Source organism: Anticarsia gemmatalis, chromosome 4 (genome assembly GCF_050436995.1).
Source record: "Anticarsia gemmatalis isolate Benzon Research Colony breed Stoneville strain chromosome 4, ilAntGemm2 primary, whole genome shotgun sequence".
Lineage (NCBI taxonomy): Eukaryota > Metazoa > Arthropoda > Insecta > Lepidoptera > Erebidae > Anticarsia > Anticarsia gemmatalis.
The window spans coordinates 4,745,290-4,760,625 of record NC_134748.1 but is presented as its reverse complement, the minus strand read 5'-3'; the positions used below and the strand labels follow the sequence as shown (position 1 = coordinate 4,760,625).

The 15,336-nt window shown below is 33.7% G+C and overlaps 2 protein-coding genes across 6 annotated transcripts in view; both read left to right on the top strand.

The window, feature by feature from the left end:
• The window catches only part of Rab26 (RAS oncogene family member Rab26), a 95,108-nt gene that overhangs the window by 54,593 nt on the left and 25,179 nt on the right, over positions 1-15,336 (top strand). The window lies entirely within an intron of this gene.
• On the top strand, positions 13,325-13,849 carry LOC142987831 (uncharacterized). Its single transcript, XM_076136770.1, has 2 exons — positions 13,325-13,623; positions 13,759-13,849. The coding sequence occupies exons 1-2, from the start codon at positions 13,382-13,384 to the stop codon at positions 13,847-13,849; spliced, it is 333 nt and encodes a 110-aa protein (XP_075992885.1). The 5' UTR covers positions 13,325-13,381.

The window sequence follows — 15,336 nt, the reverse complement described above, 5'->3', positions numbered from 1 at the left end:
ACAACTAAATTGAATCGCATAGTGCTTCTAAAACAAAGAATATATTCCATTGAATCTGTTATTTGTTGTACAAACAGCAATTGTGTAAATATCATGAAAATGTTCGAGATAAACTAACGTACGAATACACTAGTGGACGGTGAGTAAATATCAATATGATACGCTAGTTCCAGAGGGAATGTTAGTCTAATACGGATAATGGATGTTAGGGGAACTGGAAATGTAAGGATTTACTAGTGCAAGTTTAGATTTGTAGTTTGCACAAACATGCATAACGACATGTAATGCGACTTACTAAATTCAGTGCCTGTGGCCATCGGCTAGCCATTGACCGTATAGAGAACTAATCAGTGTCTGTCACATGAACTTTTTAGCGTATGTCATTTGTAATATCAAGCACTCGCAAGTCGATAGTACTACGTCGACGTAGTACGACTATCGACAACCGGCTAGCTATCGAGAAATCTTGGATAAAAATCTGATCAGCGCCTCTATCGGTCGTAGTAAGAACTATTTTGACAGTGTATTTTAAATGTCAAACTTTCGATCCTCGGCAGAATTGTCTGTAGAGATTCGCGCTACAGAATACAAGCAGGGTATTCTTTGGAAACCAGTCCACATAGAAACATAATAATCAATGGTTGCTATGTCGAATAAATGAATATAAGCAATAAATACAGCCTTCATCGTTTCATACAAATAGATCGCAACGGGGCGCCGGTGTGCTCGAAGTGAGTTATCGTGTTCAGTTAGTAACTAACTATGTTAAGGCCTTTTATGATAAGTGGAAAAATTAAAACATTACCATTGTCTTAATATGAGGCGTAGAAATTTGTAATGATACAGTTGTATAGCTAGGTCAAAAAAATTGCTAACACAACTAAGTCAAAGGAACCTATTTATTAATTTTTTCAAACGGATCTCCTACCTTACAAAGGAGTCCTTGAGTCCGTCAAGCTGTGATTGTTGGAAACTTTTGCATAGCTTTAAGAAATGTGTTAAACAATAAAAAAAATCATTTAGTAACCATTTTTTCATTTAACATTACGCCACTATGAAATGAATAATCATTCAATATTCATCGAAATCGATATCAATATCAAACTCATTCACAAATAGATTGACTTTAAAATTCAAATCAAACAACACAATAGCAACATGCAATCTATAATCTGGGAGGCGTCGTAAAATCGATTGATTTATATCGTTAAAGTATCGATCAAATCGAATCTTTATTCAACTTTAGCTGTTAATATAAAGTTAAGAGCTTTTATATGACTTATTAAATTTTCTATGTCTTATATTCAAAGTACCTGACCCGACAAACATTGTTTTGCCATAAAAATTTAATAAAAAAACATTGTCCAGCGGACAAAATTGTGAATCTAAACCATTCTCAGATCCCCTTGAACACACACAAAAAATTTCATCAAAATCGGTCCAGTCGTTTAAGAGAAGTTCAGTGACACACTTACAGAAGAATTATATATATAAAGATAAGGTTAAATGCCTTAATTAGATTTTAGTCTAGTAATTTTTTTGTACAAAAACATGCAAGCAAGATTTAATTTAACCATCTTTAGATGATCATAAACTCCTGACGCTTAACTTTAAAAATAGGATATCCTTGATCATGTAATTATTTACGCGACAAACTTAATTAATTTATTATTTTAATCGTTAATAATCGCAACCAAATTTCAGCAGACCTTCCGAAGCACACACCCACACATATGCTTAACTTAAATAATTAGCGACTACCCATCGGTGATATGTGTGCGCCGAATGCTGGTTAACGTTTTGATCACTTAGCTGTGAGCGTAACGAGCTTTAGTTAATTCGTAGCCTTACTTACCCGTATATTACATTTCATCATACGTACATAACGTACCAATTCTAAGTATTATGTACGCCCTTAATTATTAAGAAGCCATCAAGTAAAGCCATCTGTCAAATTACATTTTACATTAAAGTTAATGAAGAAATCTTATTCGTGTGCTCTAACTAACTAACTTTTCTGAGATTAACCAAATTAATGTCATATTTGAAAGTCAAATCATCGCGGCCTTTCTTCCAACTATGTTGGTGTCAGCTTCCAGTTTTACCGGATGCAGCTGTATTTTATATAGAGCTACTGCCTATCAGACCTTCACAACCTGCGTTATAAAACGATACCCCTCGATAAGACTGGTTATCAGACTTTCAAGTTTCTGACCAAAGATCTTTGCAAATTACAGCCGGGACCCACGATTTAACGTGCTTTCCGCAACACGTAGGAACTTGGTATGTTTAATATGATCACCCATCCACTGACCAACCTCGGCAAGCGAAGCTTAACTTGAGAGATGAATCCGCGCGGCTGTTGTTACTTAGCATATATTAAAGTCAAATGTAGGAAAATATTACCTCGAAGATTTAGTTAGCTATGCAAATAATATTACATTATTAATCAACGTCTACATTTAATATACATTACCTATTATATAAAATGGGTTTATTAAAGCCCCTACTTAATATTTAAATGATCCAAAATATCAAATGTTTAAAACGAGGACAACCACTAATATTTGAATAAATCATTCAATGTATTTATTATTCACTCTGCGCTTAGAAAAAAACTAGCATTGTGTCCTTCCTCGCGATTAAAAATACTTAACAAAATCGGTTCAGTTGTTTTTCCCGTCAGTAATTGTAGCATGAGTTTATTATGCGAAGCAAGAAAAGGTATTATTTGAAATTGAATTTAGAATTTTGCTTTTGACTAATCTTCAATAAATATATTTGAATTTGACTAATTACCAATACAACCCGAGACGTTTCATAAAAAATACTACCTTTACCTTTTACTACGCAAATATTTTAATAATCTTTAAATTGTCAACCTTAGTTCTAAAAATCAGTACAGCAAGTTCACAAGTTATTTCAACAAGCTTATTTTAAGCATGACAATAAAAGCTGAACTAACTTTTCGTCATTTAATCGCCGAAAGTGATTTGTATACAATATACCCAACATAATTAATAAAAATGTATAATATTTGATCTTATAACTGTAGTTTGAGAAGGAAAACTTTATTTTGGAAGTGAAGTCTTTACCTTCTACTGCGAAGGCAAGTCGCTCGAGGGCTTTTTGACTCAATTACCTCCGTGTCGCATAGTTTCATAGGATCGCGATTCTGGATAGTTGGGAACTTTTGACATGATATCAGAACCCCTTGCTGTAACTGATTGACCCATATTCAACACGACTCGATAATGTTTTTACCGGGGACTTTTTCTGGAAATGTATTTTAGGAAGTAATAGAGATACTAAAACTAGAATAGGAACTTTCGTAAGTTAGCTATAATTAAATTCATATCCCACTAACGTTATAATTTTGTCTGTTTGATACGCTTTCACGACTTAACCGCTGAGCTGATTTTGCCCTGATGAAATTTTCCCTGCATAATACGAAGACCGAAATCGAAGTCGAATGTAAGCAAAAATTTTACACTTTTTTTAGGTGACTTTAGGTCAAACAAACTTTCTTCGCGTGAACGCAGCCGCACTGGTCGCTATTTCACTTTCATACTCTTTAAAAAGTTTTAAAACATGCAATCTAAATAAGTTTGAACAAGACTAACCTCGGCACAAAGAAAGAATGAACTTTGATAGCTTTTCAACTTGCACTAAGTTACAAAACTTTCTCGTTCATCTAGGTAGTTAATAAACCGCTTGTTTTCCGTACTTGCTCTAACTCTTGCTTAGGAATATAACTTTCCTCGCATCCTTATACTTTGGCATAAGATTTTAATAGAATATGAGAACTTGGATACTATTAAAACTGTACTGTATTGAAAACCTAGGCAACCTCACCCTCAATTTACTGCTTCGGGTACCGAATTTGATTTATGGTAGAGAAAACTTTGTTAATCTTTCTATGGAAGTTTCACTGGTTAACAGATTACGATATTCTAAGGAATAAATATTTTATATCCTCCTTAATCAAAATAATATTTTTAGTACAAATAATGCGTTTTCTTTTAATTAAGATAGATAACTCACAACCACATATTACAACACGTTATTTGCACACCCACCAATTCAGTATCCCTGTATTTAAAGTATTCTGTTAAACAAGCCCACATTCAATTGAATTACTTCAACAGTAAATCACAGCGGACAAGTAATTTTCCCGCCTCAAACAAATCCATCGGGTCCGATAAAAACAATTACGAAGCAAATAGAATAAAAGCTTATGAAGTGAAAGCTATTAGAGTCTATTATTAATTCCATTCTCGTCCACACGGGGACACCAGTCAGCTAAAGCGGGTAGAAATCTTCCCTTTCCGTAGGGGAACCATACTTTATAGTAAAACAGGATAGGTCGATTATTGAACTGTCGTATTTTCTTATAATTTTTACTTCTTATTTGTCATATTTTGTATCTATAAAATACATTTCGAATTGCTTTTTTTTGTCAACATTCTTGTCGAGTTTGTTTTTTCTACTACGTATATAATTCAAACGTTTATAAATGTGTCGACATTTTGCTAAAGATCTGCTAATCCGAGCTAACGGAAGCTATCCGACCAGTCACATTTATAAACCCTTTAAAACTTAACAAGAATACCAAAACGCATTGTAAGACCAAAAAAACAGTAGTCACACAGACTACTGTTCGACGACGAGGCCATTCTTGTATCAATAAATTCATTAATTGGTAATTTCATCGACACGTGCCATAAAAATACGACTAAAAAGCAAAACAAATCAACACAGAACACTTACACGTTCTCAAATGTCACAGAAACCGGTCGGGATGAGCCGATGAGGTCGTAAAACAACTTTGACTATCAACGTCGCGCGCCCGTAGCCAGTTGCGCTCACCGGTCTGACATAGATCTGTGAGTGAAGCAACCGTTGGCGCGGTCATTCTATAGATGGGTGACCGCATAGTGGTATTTGAGCTGGGCGTCTCCGTGCTTCGGAGGGCACGTAAAAAGTCGGTCCCGGTTGTTGTCTACTAAGATAACAGTCGTTAAGCCATGTCAAAGGCCTATGGGCGGCTTGAACAACTTTGACACTAGGTTGACCACTAACCATACGATATGATGATATGATGAACGTCGCGCAATGTTTACCAATAACCTCCGATCGGCTTTAAACTGATTAAACTGTGAAAGGCAAGCCGAGAAGTTTATGACGAAGATTTTATATTAGATATTAGTTTAACTTTTGCGAGAATAAAGTAAAATTTGGAATAACAATAACAATAAAGTTTCAGAATAAACTTTTAGAGAAACAAATTAGAAATTTATTGTTTTAGTTTCGACAAAGATCATAAATTAGATAGTAAGAAAATTGTGACGTTTCTTTTCTGTAGAGAGCGCTTAGTTTATTATGAACATTATCACATATACATTATACAGGCTTCATTTTATATCATATTCACAAATTTTCCTTAACACAAAACCAAAAATATTTACCCTCTACCCAATAACCTCAATAATAGCCACGACATATTGACGGAAAACTAACACAAACACCGAAAAGTCTCTCCAATATCGTGGACCCTAAACAAAACCGATGCCTAAACAAACACATGTCGATGTAGAAATAAGCAAATTGTCTCATCTCGTTCACAACCCGTGCACCCCCCACTTAACCCTTGTCGAACTAAAAATAGCTACATCACATGTATTCATTGAACCAATTCATGTGGACTTAATTCAACTGCTTGTAAGCTTTCATCGTCACAACACCGTGTATAAATGCTTTATTTATGTATTTTAAAATTAATATGAGAATGCTGAGATATTATTTTTAAAAATAAATACAGGTTTATAAAAATCTGTTGAGAAAAATCATACCTACGTTGGATATTAAAAATGTTGGTTTAAATAAATTGTAGCCTATTACTGTCCTATTATGGGGCAAAGGAATGGGGGAAGAATCAGGCCTGAAGTCCACCACGCTTGTCAAGTGCAGGTTGGGAGGTTTACATACCTTCACGAACTGTGTTAAAAACTCTCAGGCATACAAGTTTTCATGATGTTTCCTTTACAATTGATAATTGAACAACTTCAAGAAGTCACTGGTTTGTTGCCTCGACTTCGAACCATTGACCATTTGATCACACAAAATTTTCTAAGAAATACTGAAGATTCTATGAAAAGTGAATAAATCGGCAGTTGCTACCGTCCTTCAGGCTGCTCAAACAATATTAAACTAGTAACAGAATATTTTCAAAATTATTTACATATTTCAAGCGTAATATTAATCTCAATTCATGTTTGAGACTTCTTCAAACTTCAAAAGAGTGATTCTGCGAAATAATTATTAACTTTTCAGTCAGACGTATGCTCGTTTAACAGGTTTGAGTGAATTTTAAGAGATACGAAATGTACGTTTCGTCAAATTTTATAGACGCGAAATATGAGATTTATAGTCTTTTACTATTTATCGCGTGATAAAAAATAACCTTTGTGCTGTTTATATAATCTGTGTATGGCCAGAATCTTTTTTGTGAAAAAATAACAAATACCATCCACATCCACACAAACTTCCCTTTTATAATATTGGAAGGATTATGACTATAACTGCTGCTCATCAAAATCGGCAACTTTTATTATTTTAGAAAATCCCATAATTCAATTGACCTAATAAAGAGGGGTTTTCGAAAAATGTCTAAACTTTTCTGGACAGGTTGTGAAAATTCCGTCGAGTAGGTCCCTCGAATGTCCTTTATCCGCAAATTGGATTAATTATCACTTTGCACCGACACAACAATAGGGATCACCCATTGTGTACGAAGAGTACCGGTTTATCGTTTTTGTTATCGGTTTTTGGACCGCTTGACAATTCTGTGTATTTCATTGTTATGTAGAATGGATTTACAATCAGCGTTATTGTTATATGATAATAAAAATAATGCTTTTGTATTGCGACTCTGTCGTCGAAAACATGTCCTAGGAAAACGCCAAAAGAGCGGAGAGCTCTCCAGTTGGTATTCAATGTTGAACAATATTAGGTACTTCATTATATATATATATATATATATAGAGATAAGAGAATAACCTATGTACTTATTATAAAATCATCTGTATTTACGCACAAGTATAGTTTACTTACACGTGAATAACATCTCCTGTATTGTATACAGTATGGTGTATAATCACTGACACCCACACCAGATAAGGATTAAACAACGTATAACTAATATCTGTACATCGTATCCACCGTGTATCGTCCACATCAATGCGCGTTGATATTAACTTTGCTTCCTCTAAACTGCATAACCAAAACTTAATCCCTGAATTAAGAATGGCACTCGCACTTCATAGTGCTTGGTGACGATGGCGCGAAAAGGACATGATCTGGTGGCATCAATCAGTATTAAATTTTCTTGATTTTAACATGGCATGACTATTACTTGATCGAGAGTGTACTCCGCGGCAAAGGCGAATGAAGTTAGCCAAAAAGTTAGGCATTAAGAAAAATACCTCCATTAAGTATGTATCGCGTTTGAGAACCCTGAACGTAAGGTAAGCAAGATGAACGTAATATAGCGTATAAACGCATTGGTGTGGCATCGCTATTGGGAGATTACGTTGTATTTATAGGACAATGTCCACCTGCTTCCTTCTCAACCCTTCATTTCGTATTCACTAGCGGTTTGGACGTAAGATCCTTTTGTTACCTTCTTACGTGCGGTTGGTACGCATTTGGCCATTATACTGACGAGAGCCGTAGGAGATATTGATAACCGTCAAGAAAATCAATTTTTCGACTTATGTTAATGTATCAAAAATATTGTATGAAAATGTTTAAATGTTTGAGATTGAAAGAGTTATCTACATAATTGTGTTCCTAATTCTAGACATTGGACTTGTTATAATGCAACGGGTCTTATACGCGATTGAAAATTTAAAGGTTAGGATACCTTATTTGCTGCCCGACGTTTCGATCGCATTACAACGACCGTGGTCACGAGCTGAAGGTATCCTAACCTTTAAATTTTCAATCGCGTATAAGACCTGTTGCATTATAATATTATGTGTACTAGTCGCGAGAGTTTAAAAACATTAATTGGACTTGTTTTCAGGAAGAGTTAGAATTAAGTGCTAGAATATTGAATAATGTCTGGGCTAATTACAAGCAAGGATAAGTTTTCGTATAAAATTACTCATTATTTTTGTGCTCAGTTGTTTTTCTAAATAACAAGTAGAACTTTTCTTTAACAAAAATAAGGTACAATAAGTTTGCATAAACAATTATTCTGTTAGACAAAATAAAATTGCCTAACTAGGTTTATAAATCGAGGCTACTAAACAACTTTGGCGACGAAGAGTGTAAAATCTAATACTTTTTATACAAATTGAATTTTCTATAATCATCTTATTCGCGTGGGTTTACGTCAACTTCTTATCTACTTTCCGATGTAGTCAACAAAAAAATTAAGATTGTGTCGGAGGTGACCTTGAAGCGAGATAAAAACTGTAGGAATAATAAAATTCATACTTCGTAAATAGTAACTCTTGACAACAAAAGAAAAGATAGAAGTAATTTCAGCAGTCTAGAATTTAGAACGTCGAAAACTATAACCTGAAAATTGCCTTATCGAAAACTATAACCTGAAAATTGCCTTAACCGTATTCCATTAATGGATTATGCATGTTTAAGTCACTGCTATGTCCTCAACAGTATGACAACAAAATGATATACAGTAATTCGTCGATAACGGAATCGTAATAAGACTAACATACATACATACATAATATACGTACATAACATCACACTCGTTACATCCAAAGGAGTATGAAATACACCCACATTTAGTAAAGTAAAGTTAGTCCCATGTAATAAGGGGTCTATTGCCTTTTACCAGGCACACTTAAAAAACCTAAATGTGTCTAAATATCCCATCAATCGTAAACCTCAAATAATATTTTGCTAAATACATTTTTTTCCTTATTATTCTCAAATGAAGCAATAAATCGGCTAGCTCAATAAACGGAAGTTTTGAGGAGATCATTTTATATGGCGTCGGTATGTCAGACATTTGATATCTATTGAACAGAAGAATATTCCGCTTGACCTGGTTCTACTTGTTTTAAGGCTTGTTTCCACTGTATAATAGAATACGGGAATTAACGTTAGGCATTTTAAGATAAAATGCGTGTTCACGTTAGCCCGTATTCTATTATACATTAAACATGCAACGCGAGAGTTTAAAAGTTATGATTGTTTCCACTGTGCAAAGTGATGAGAAATTAGTGAAGCGAAAATAATTTTAATAACTTACTACTAATTTCCTGAATTATATGAAAGATTTCAAGCACAAGAAAGCATTTCCACCGATCTTCTTGCTTGAGGAAGCAGACCGAGTAACTCAAGTAACAGTTTACGGAAATTCGCATTATTTTTCACATCTATTAATCTTGTAGGTATCAGTAAGAACTTTTAATAATGTAAAAATATGTAAGTACAAACTTTATAGTTAGCAGATGCAGTTTATAGATTCATAAAGACCCCAAGTTAAGTAATGTTAAGCCCGTAAGTCATACGAAATTGTGAGTTTTAAAGTACTTACAACGATTTGATTTGTGTGCCATAATTCGTCAGTCAGTAGAGAGTTTTAAACTAAATTCTTTAGGTTTTAATATTTACGAACAGTAAGCTCAATGAGAACGTATCCTTATATTTCACAAACGAGAGAACATTTTATTTGACAATCATATCATCCACATTCAGTTGTTTGTTCAACGTGAAAAATGATGCCTCAATTGACCATTGTTTTGTGCTTCCAATTGTTTTTCGTCGCTTTTATCTTGGTTTTACTGAATATTTCAGTAAATAATTTCTAATATTATCTACATTATATAGTGCTAATGAATTAATGAATTAGCGTTTACCTATTTTTATAGTTTGAATATTAAAGGTACTTAGGCAGCGAGTATAATAGGTATTAGAGGTACTTAGACATACACAAGGCTAATTACATAGATTTCCTCAGTGCGTAATAATCAGATGATCTACATCTAGATGTGACCGCAAATCTCATTAGGATGTTTACTACCGTGATAATTACAAATAATCATCAACATACCTTATTATTATTGATTATATACAAACACGTGTTATGTATAAACGAGTCTGTAAATATACAATTGTGACGTCACAATTTTATTACTCTACAACTAAACATAAATACTACCCAACGGAGAGAAATCCATACGTGGTGAAATACAGTTTATTTTCATAACTAGACGTAGAATAATTAAGGCCGTACGCTATTCTCTAATCAATTATTTCGTACGGCAACAAAACCACGAATTTATTAACAAATAAAACAGTGTGTATACAGGCGCGTCAAAATTCTATACGAATGTTTATTAAAAGTTCGTCAAAGCTGTATTCAATTTCAACTGAGTTTTGTACACAAACTGTTGCTGATTGTTTCTCTCGGAACGCTATGAAATATCGAGCCTTTTGAAACAGGACCTGCGAAATGAAGTTAATGCTTCGCTTAACGCGGATGCAATAATAACCTGTCCTAATTTCCTTTTATTGGCTACTTTCTTGATATAAGAAGAAGTATAGTTTGATGAACAGAGCGGTGATAAACAGCTGCCAAACTTCGAATATATAGTTCGACAGTAATGTATTTACCTACGTAAATACTTAGTTATGAATAATTGTATGCGTTTTCAGGGTTAAGTTTCCATATTGTCATGTATGTATTGCAGTGCCCCCAATGTCTTTCCCATATTCAAGTAAACCAAAACGAGCGAGCAACTTAACTAAACAACGCGCCCATTCATCTGGACTTGCCGAAATGAACAACGGACAAAAGATGTCCACTAAGGAATATCATCGTCCAACAAAGAGAACATAAATATTTATTTCTCTAATAACGAATATGATACTAAAGTTATGTTCCAAAGTTCGCGTTTAAACAAGGGACCTTGCAAAGTTATTTACTTTATACAGCATACTTCAAGGGGACAGATATACAAAAAGAAAATAAAACATGATACGACCTTCCCGTAGTTATTGAGATAACTTCGAGAACGCAGCTCGTTAGATTCAAAGACGGCTAGGAAATGATAAAATAAATCTCGTTGCTTTTAAATGTCGGTACTATGAAATTTGCTCCGGGCGCTTTTCAGTGAAAATTTTCCTTGAATTTTTATTTTTTAAACGGACTTTGTATTTAAAATAGGCTCTAGACTCGATACACATTATTTTAATATCTACGCGTACTTTAGCCTCATTTCTGACAGGCATGAAGTCTAGAAGGATAATGTCAAACATCTTTTCTATTATACCCGTGGTTTTTACTTTGAAATCTTACAGGGATTGTCGGAATCATGCAAGGTTGTTGCATTAGTCAAAGGTAATTAGGTAACATTAATTAAAGCAGAACATGAACTTTGTTTAACGTTTCACAAAAATGCATATTCTGCTTCAAAGCCAACTTTTAAGTTACAATTACAATATAATATAATATATCACTTATAATATTACAGTGCATTTACCTTAAAACCTTCTTAGAAAGTTTACAAAACAAAACAAGACAGAGACGTACATAGAACCAACACACACCAATACTAAAAGTTACAAAGCTTCAGACCGCAACAGAAAACATAATATCTTACATAGTAACAATACACACAATAGCAGATCAATCATCAAAATACCCCATAACATCATTAATACTAAGTGGCAGCTGTTATAACGGGGTTAGCCGTCAACTCGTCGCCAAATGGACTGAGAACGACGTCTATTTAACTCTATTACGTTTACTCCGCCATTACTTTACGTTTTCACCCTCTTTGTCTCGGAGATGAGGGGTTGATCGAGCCCCGAGTTCTTAATCAACAGGTTTTATCGCTTTTTCACCCTAAGGCTGTACTCTAGAGAGAAGCGATGAAGTGATACAGTTTTGAACGGTACTTTTGAATTAATAGGACCCTTCGCGCTTTTTTTGAGTAGATTATAAAAAGGATATAACTGTCTCGCCACTGAGCAATGGTTTGCTCTCGGATTATGAAAGGAATTTGGCGTTGAATATTGAGTAAAGTCTTGAATTATGTTTTGTATGAATAATGTCAATTTATATTAGAAGCTGACCCGCGCAACTTCGCTTGCGTCACATAGGAGAAAATGGGTCATACCTAATTAACCCCGTTTTTGTAACATTTTTTACTGTTACTCTGCTCCTATTGGTCGTAGCGTGATGTACATAGCCTATAGCCTTCCATGATAATTGGACTATCTAACACTGAAAGAATTTTTCAAATCAGACCAGTAGTTCCTGAGATTAGCGCGTTCAAACAAACAAACTCTTCAGCTTTATAATATTAGTATAGAAGTACCAATTTAGTTTCACAATAAAAAAGCCTTTGCCTACAGGCAGAAAAATGTGCTGAACAGTGTGTCAGTAGCACAAAACATTTTATGAAATAAACAATGAACATAATTAACAGAATATTAATAAACTAAAAGACTTTAGTACACCGAAAACGCAATGTTGTTGTTTTAACTCTAGTGTATTTTATTCATAGAGTAAAGATATACCTACTTATTACTGCAAATGTTTTACTCTGAAAAACATAAAACTCATTAACAGTATCTTTTTAACAAACACAGAGATTTTTGTACAATAACATTACTATTACGGAGAAGAGGCGGACTTAATATTAAGGTACTACAAAAACAACAAAATGAGTGAATATGTTGAAACATTTTATATAAGTCGTAGCACTCGTAACTTTAGCGGTTAACGGTATTAACGGTTTTAAACTTTTCTCCATAGAATTTACCATAATTGACAACATTTCATTTTTTTAAGTAACATATATTATCATTTTATTCTAAACTAGATGTGAAATAAAGGGACCCATATTTTTTATTTTTGTGATATTTAGTTATTTTCATTCATGATTTTCACTTTGAAAATTGTTTCATTCTAAACAGACGTAAGTGCCAAATGACGTCACATATACGGCGGAATAGCATAATGCCTTTGCCTCACAAGTCACATCATTTAGAAAAAAAAATATATAAATGTCAGTGTCTTGTCAACCTGGCGCGTCTATCGTATTATTGTTTGCTTACAAATACATTAATTGTTTTATAAGTTATTATTTTCCGTTCTCCGTTATTTATAAGTCATGAAGGTATCTGAAGGACTCCAAGTTGCTGATAGTGGGAACCTGCCCATAGTAAATAACTTAATGCTTTTGGAATATATGCACGAAAACATACTTACTTATGCATTACTTTGTCCATATTTTCTGAAGAATGTGAGAAGCGTAAAATAGCCTCAGGACTAATCCTGAATAATTGTGGTAAACATCAGCCTACTTTAAATGATCACAGCATATTTAATTTAATGCTCCAGTATATACACCAGCAGCAAGACCATAGCTATAGGGATTTTAATCACTTCTGTCAAGATACTCAAAGTGAAAAGGTGATTGACAGTGTGGCTGAAGCAACAAAAGATCAAGCAGATTCAAAGCTGTGGCATTCCATGTGTCAGGGAAGAGTCACTGGTTCTAGGCTCTATGAAGCAGTACATTGTCAAACAGGAAATGATGTTTTGGTGCAAAGTATCTTAGGTGGCTATAAGGTGCCTGAATTTAAAGCCATATGACGAAGTAAAACATTATAAAAACAATTAATTAAAATATTCGAAAATGATTTTGGAGTAATTCTAAGTTCAGGCCTAATTCTAATTTCCCCTGTTACTGGTGTTCCACCAGATAGGATTTCTGCGAAATTTGTTCTGGAGATAAAATGCCCAATAAGTGGAAAAACAATCAAGAATTATGTTAAAAATGGCAAACTCCAAGGATAATGTAAGGCCCAAATAATGGTTCAGATGCATGCTGAAAGATCTGTTTTGTATTGCTGATCCAACTTTTGAACAGACAAAATTAATACACAAATTAAGTATGATGCAAATTACACTACAAAGATTTTAGAAGACGCTGAACCATTCTGGAAGCAATATATTGTTAAGACTATTTTAGAAAGTGTTAAATAAAACAAATTGAAATTAGTTTACGTCTTTTTATTCATTTTTTATTATAGGACTATGGAGATTTATTGACCCACATGTTACTGTGACTTTTTCATCTGAATTAGTTTCTTATATATAACAGTGTGGCTTGAGTATCTTAAACACGGTCACACAACACCCACAGCATTACACTATTCTTGCTTGTTTGAGTTAGGCGCAGCAAAAAATTGTTTTCGATCGTCTCCAGAACTGTTTTCGTAAGATGGCACAAAACAATATTTGAGATTGTAGTGAATCTCCTCTATTTGTTTATCAACGTAACCGGCACGCGGGTACATCTCTATTGTTTCTCAACGTAACCGGCGTGCCGGTACATCTCTAGTTCTCACTCACTCACTCTCACTCTCCCACGCCGCGCGCGCTTTGTTAGTTTTAGAGGTTATATGTGATACGAATAAGAGAGTCAGATTACTCAGATTGTCGCCTCACTCAACTAGTCATATTAAATAAATATAATTGGACAACTCATTAGTTTATGTGTATTGTGTATTGTCCTCCTCTTCAAGATCCTTCATAACCCTATACTGTTAACTAGGATTCATTTCGAGAAATCTATAATGTTTAAAGTTCATAAATGATGCTAAATACTTCAGTAACCTATTTATTGTGGTATTTTCGTGTTTGTTTACTTTAAAACATTAATGACATTTCAAATGTCAATCTACATAACTTTTATTCAAATTGCAAAGGCAAAGATAAGACGTTATTCTTCCGTATATGTGACGTCACAGCGTAATTTTTGGTTTTTATTTTATTTCTCCCGAAATATTGAGCCAAAAAATATAAAAAAATATGTTTTGTATTCAGGATGAGAAAATGAAGAAATGGTATTTTTATTTTAGGTACTTTAAAATTTTGAAATGTTGTCAATTACTCCTATTAAATTCTAATGTATTTATTTACTTATCATACGTCGAAATCGTATTTCTTTGATAAAAACATTGTATTTTCTTTCGTAAATCCATTCTTATATAGGCTTTTCGTAAAGTTAAGAGGCTACATTCCGTTAACGTATATCTTCATAGATTACAAGCAAATAAAAAAATAATTTAAAAAATACCTAAATTTGAATTCTTATTTCCCCAAATGTATTAAGTAAGTACTTAGGTAAAATTCGCATTTTTCCTCCAATTTTTTCTACATTTACCTTATCTGTAAGAACCGATAATCCCGTCGGAAATATTCGATCATTATTTCCAAATTAGGCATTTTTCCCTTGTAAAATAGTACCGTTCCGACGTAAAAACCGTAAGAATTTTTTG

Excerpts from the sequence above, each read along its gene's own strand:
- LOC142987831 (XM_076136770.1), top strand. The coding sequence starts at position 13,382 with ATGCTCCAGTATATACACCAGCAGCAAGACCATAGCTATAGGGATTTT. Across the intron at positions 13,624-13,758 it reads ATCTTAGGTGGCTATAAGGT|GATTTCTGCGAAATTTGTTC; the intron begins GCCTGAATTTAA and ends TCCACCAGATAG.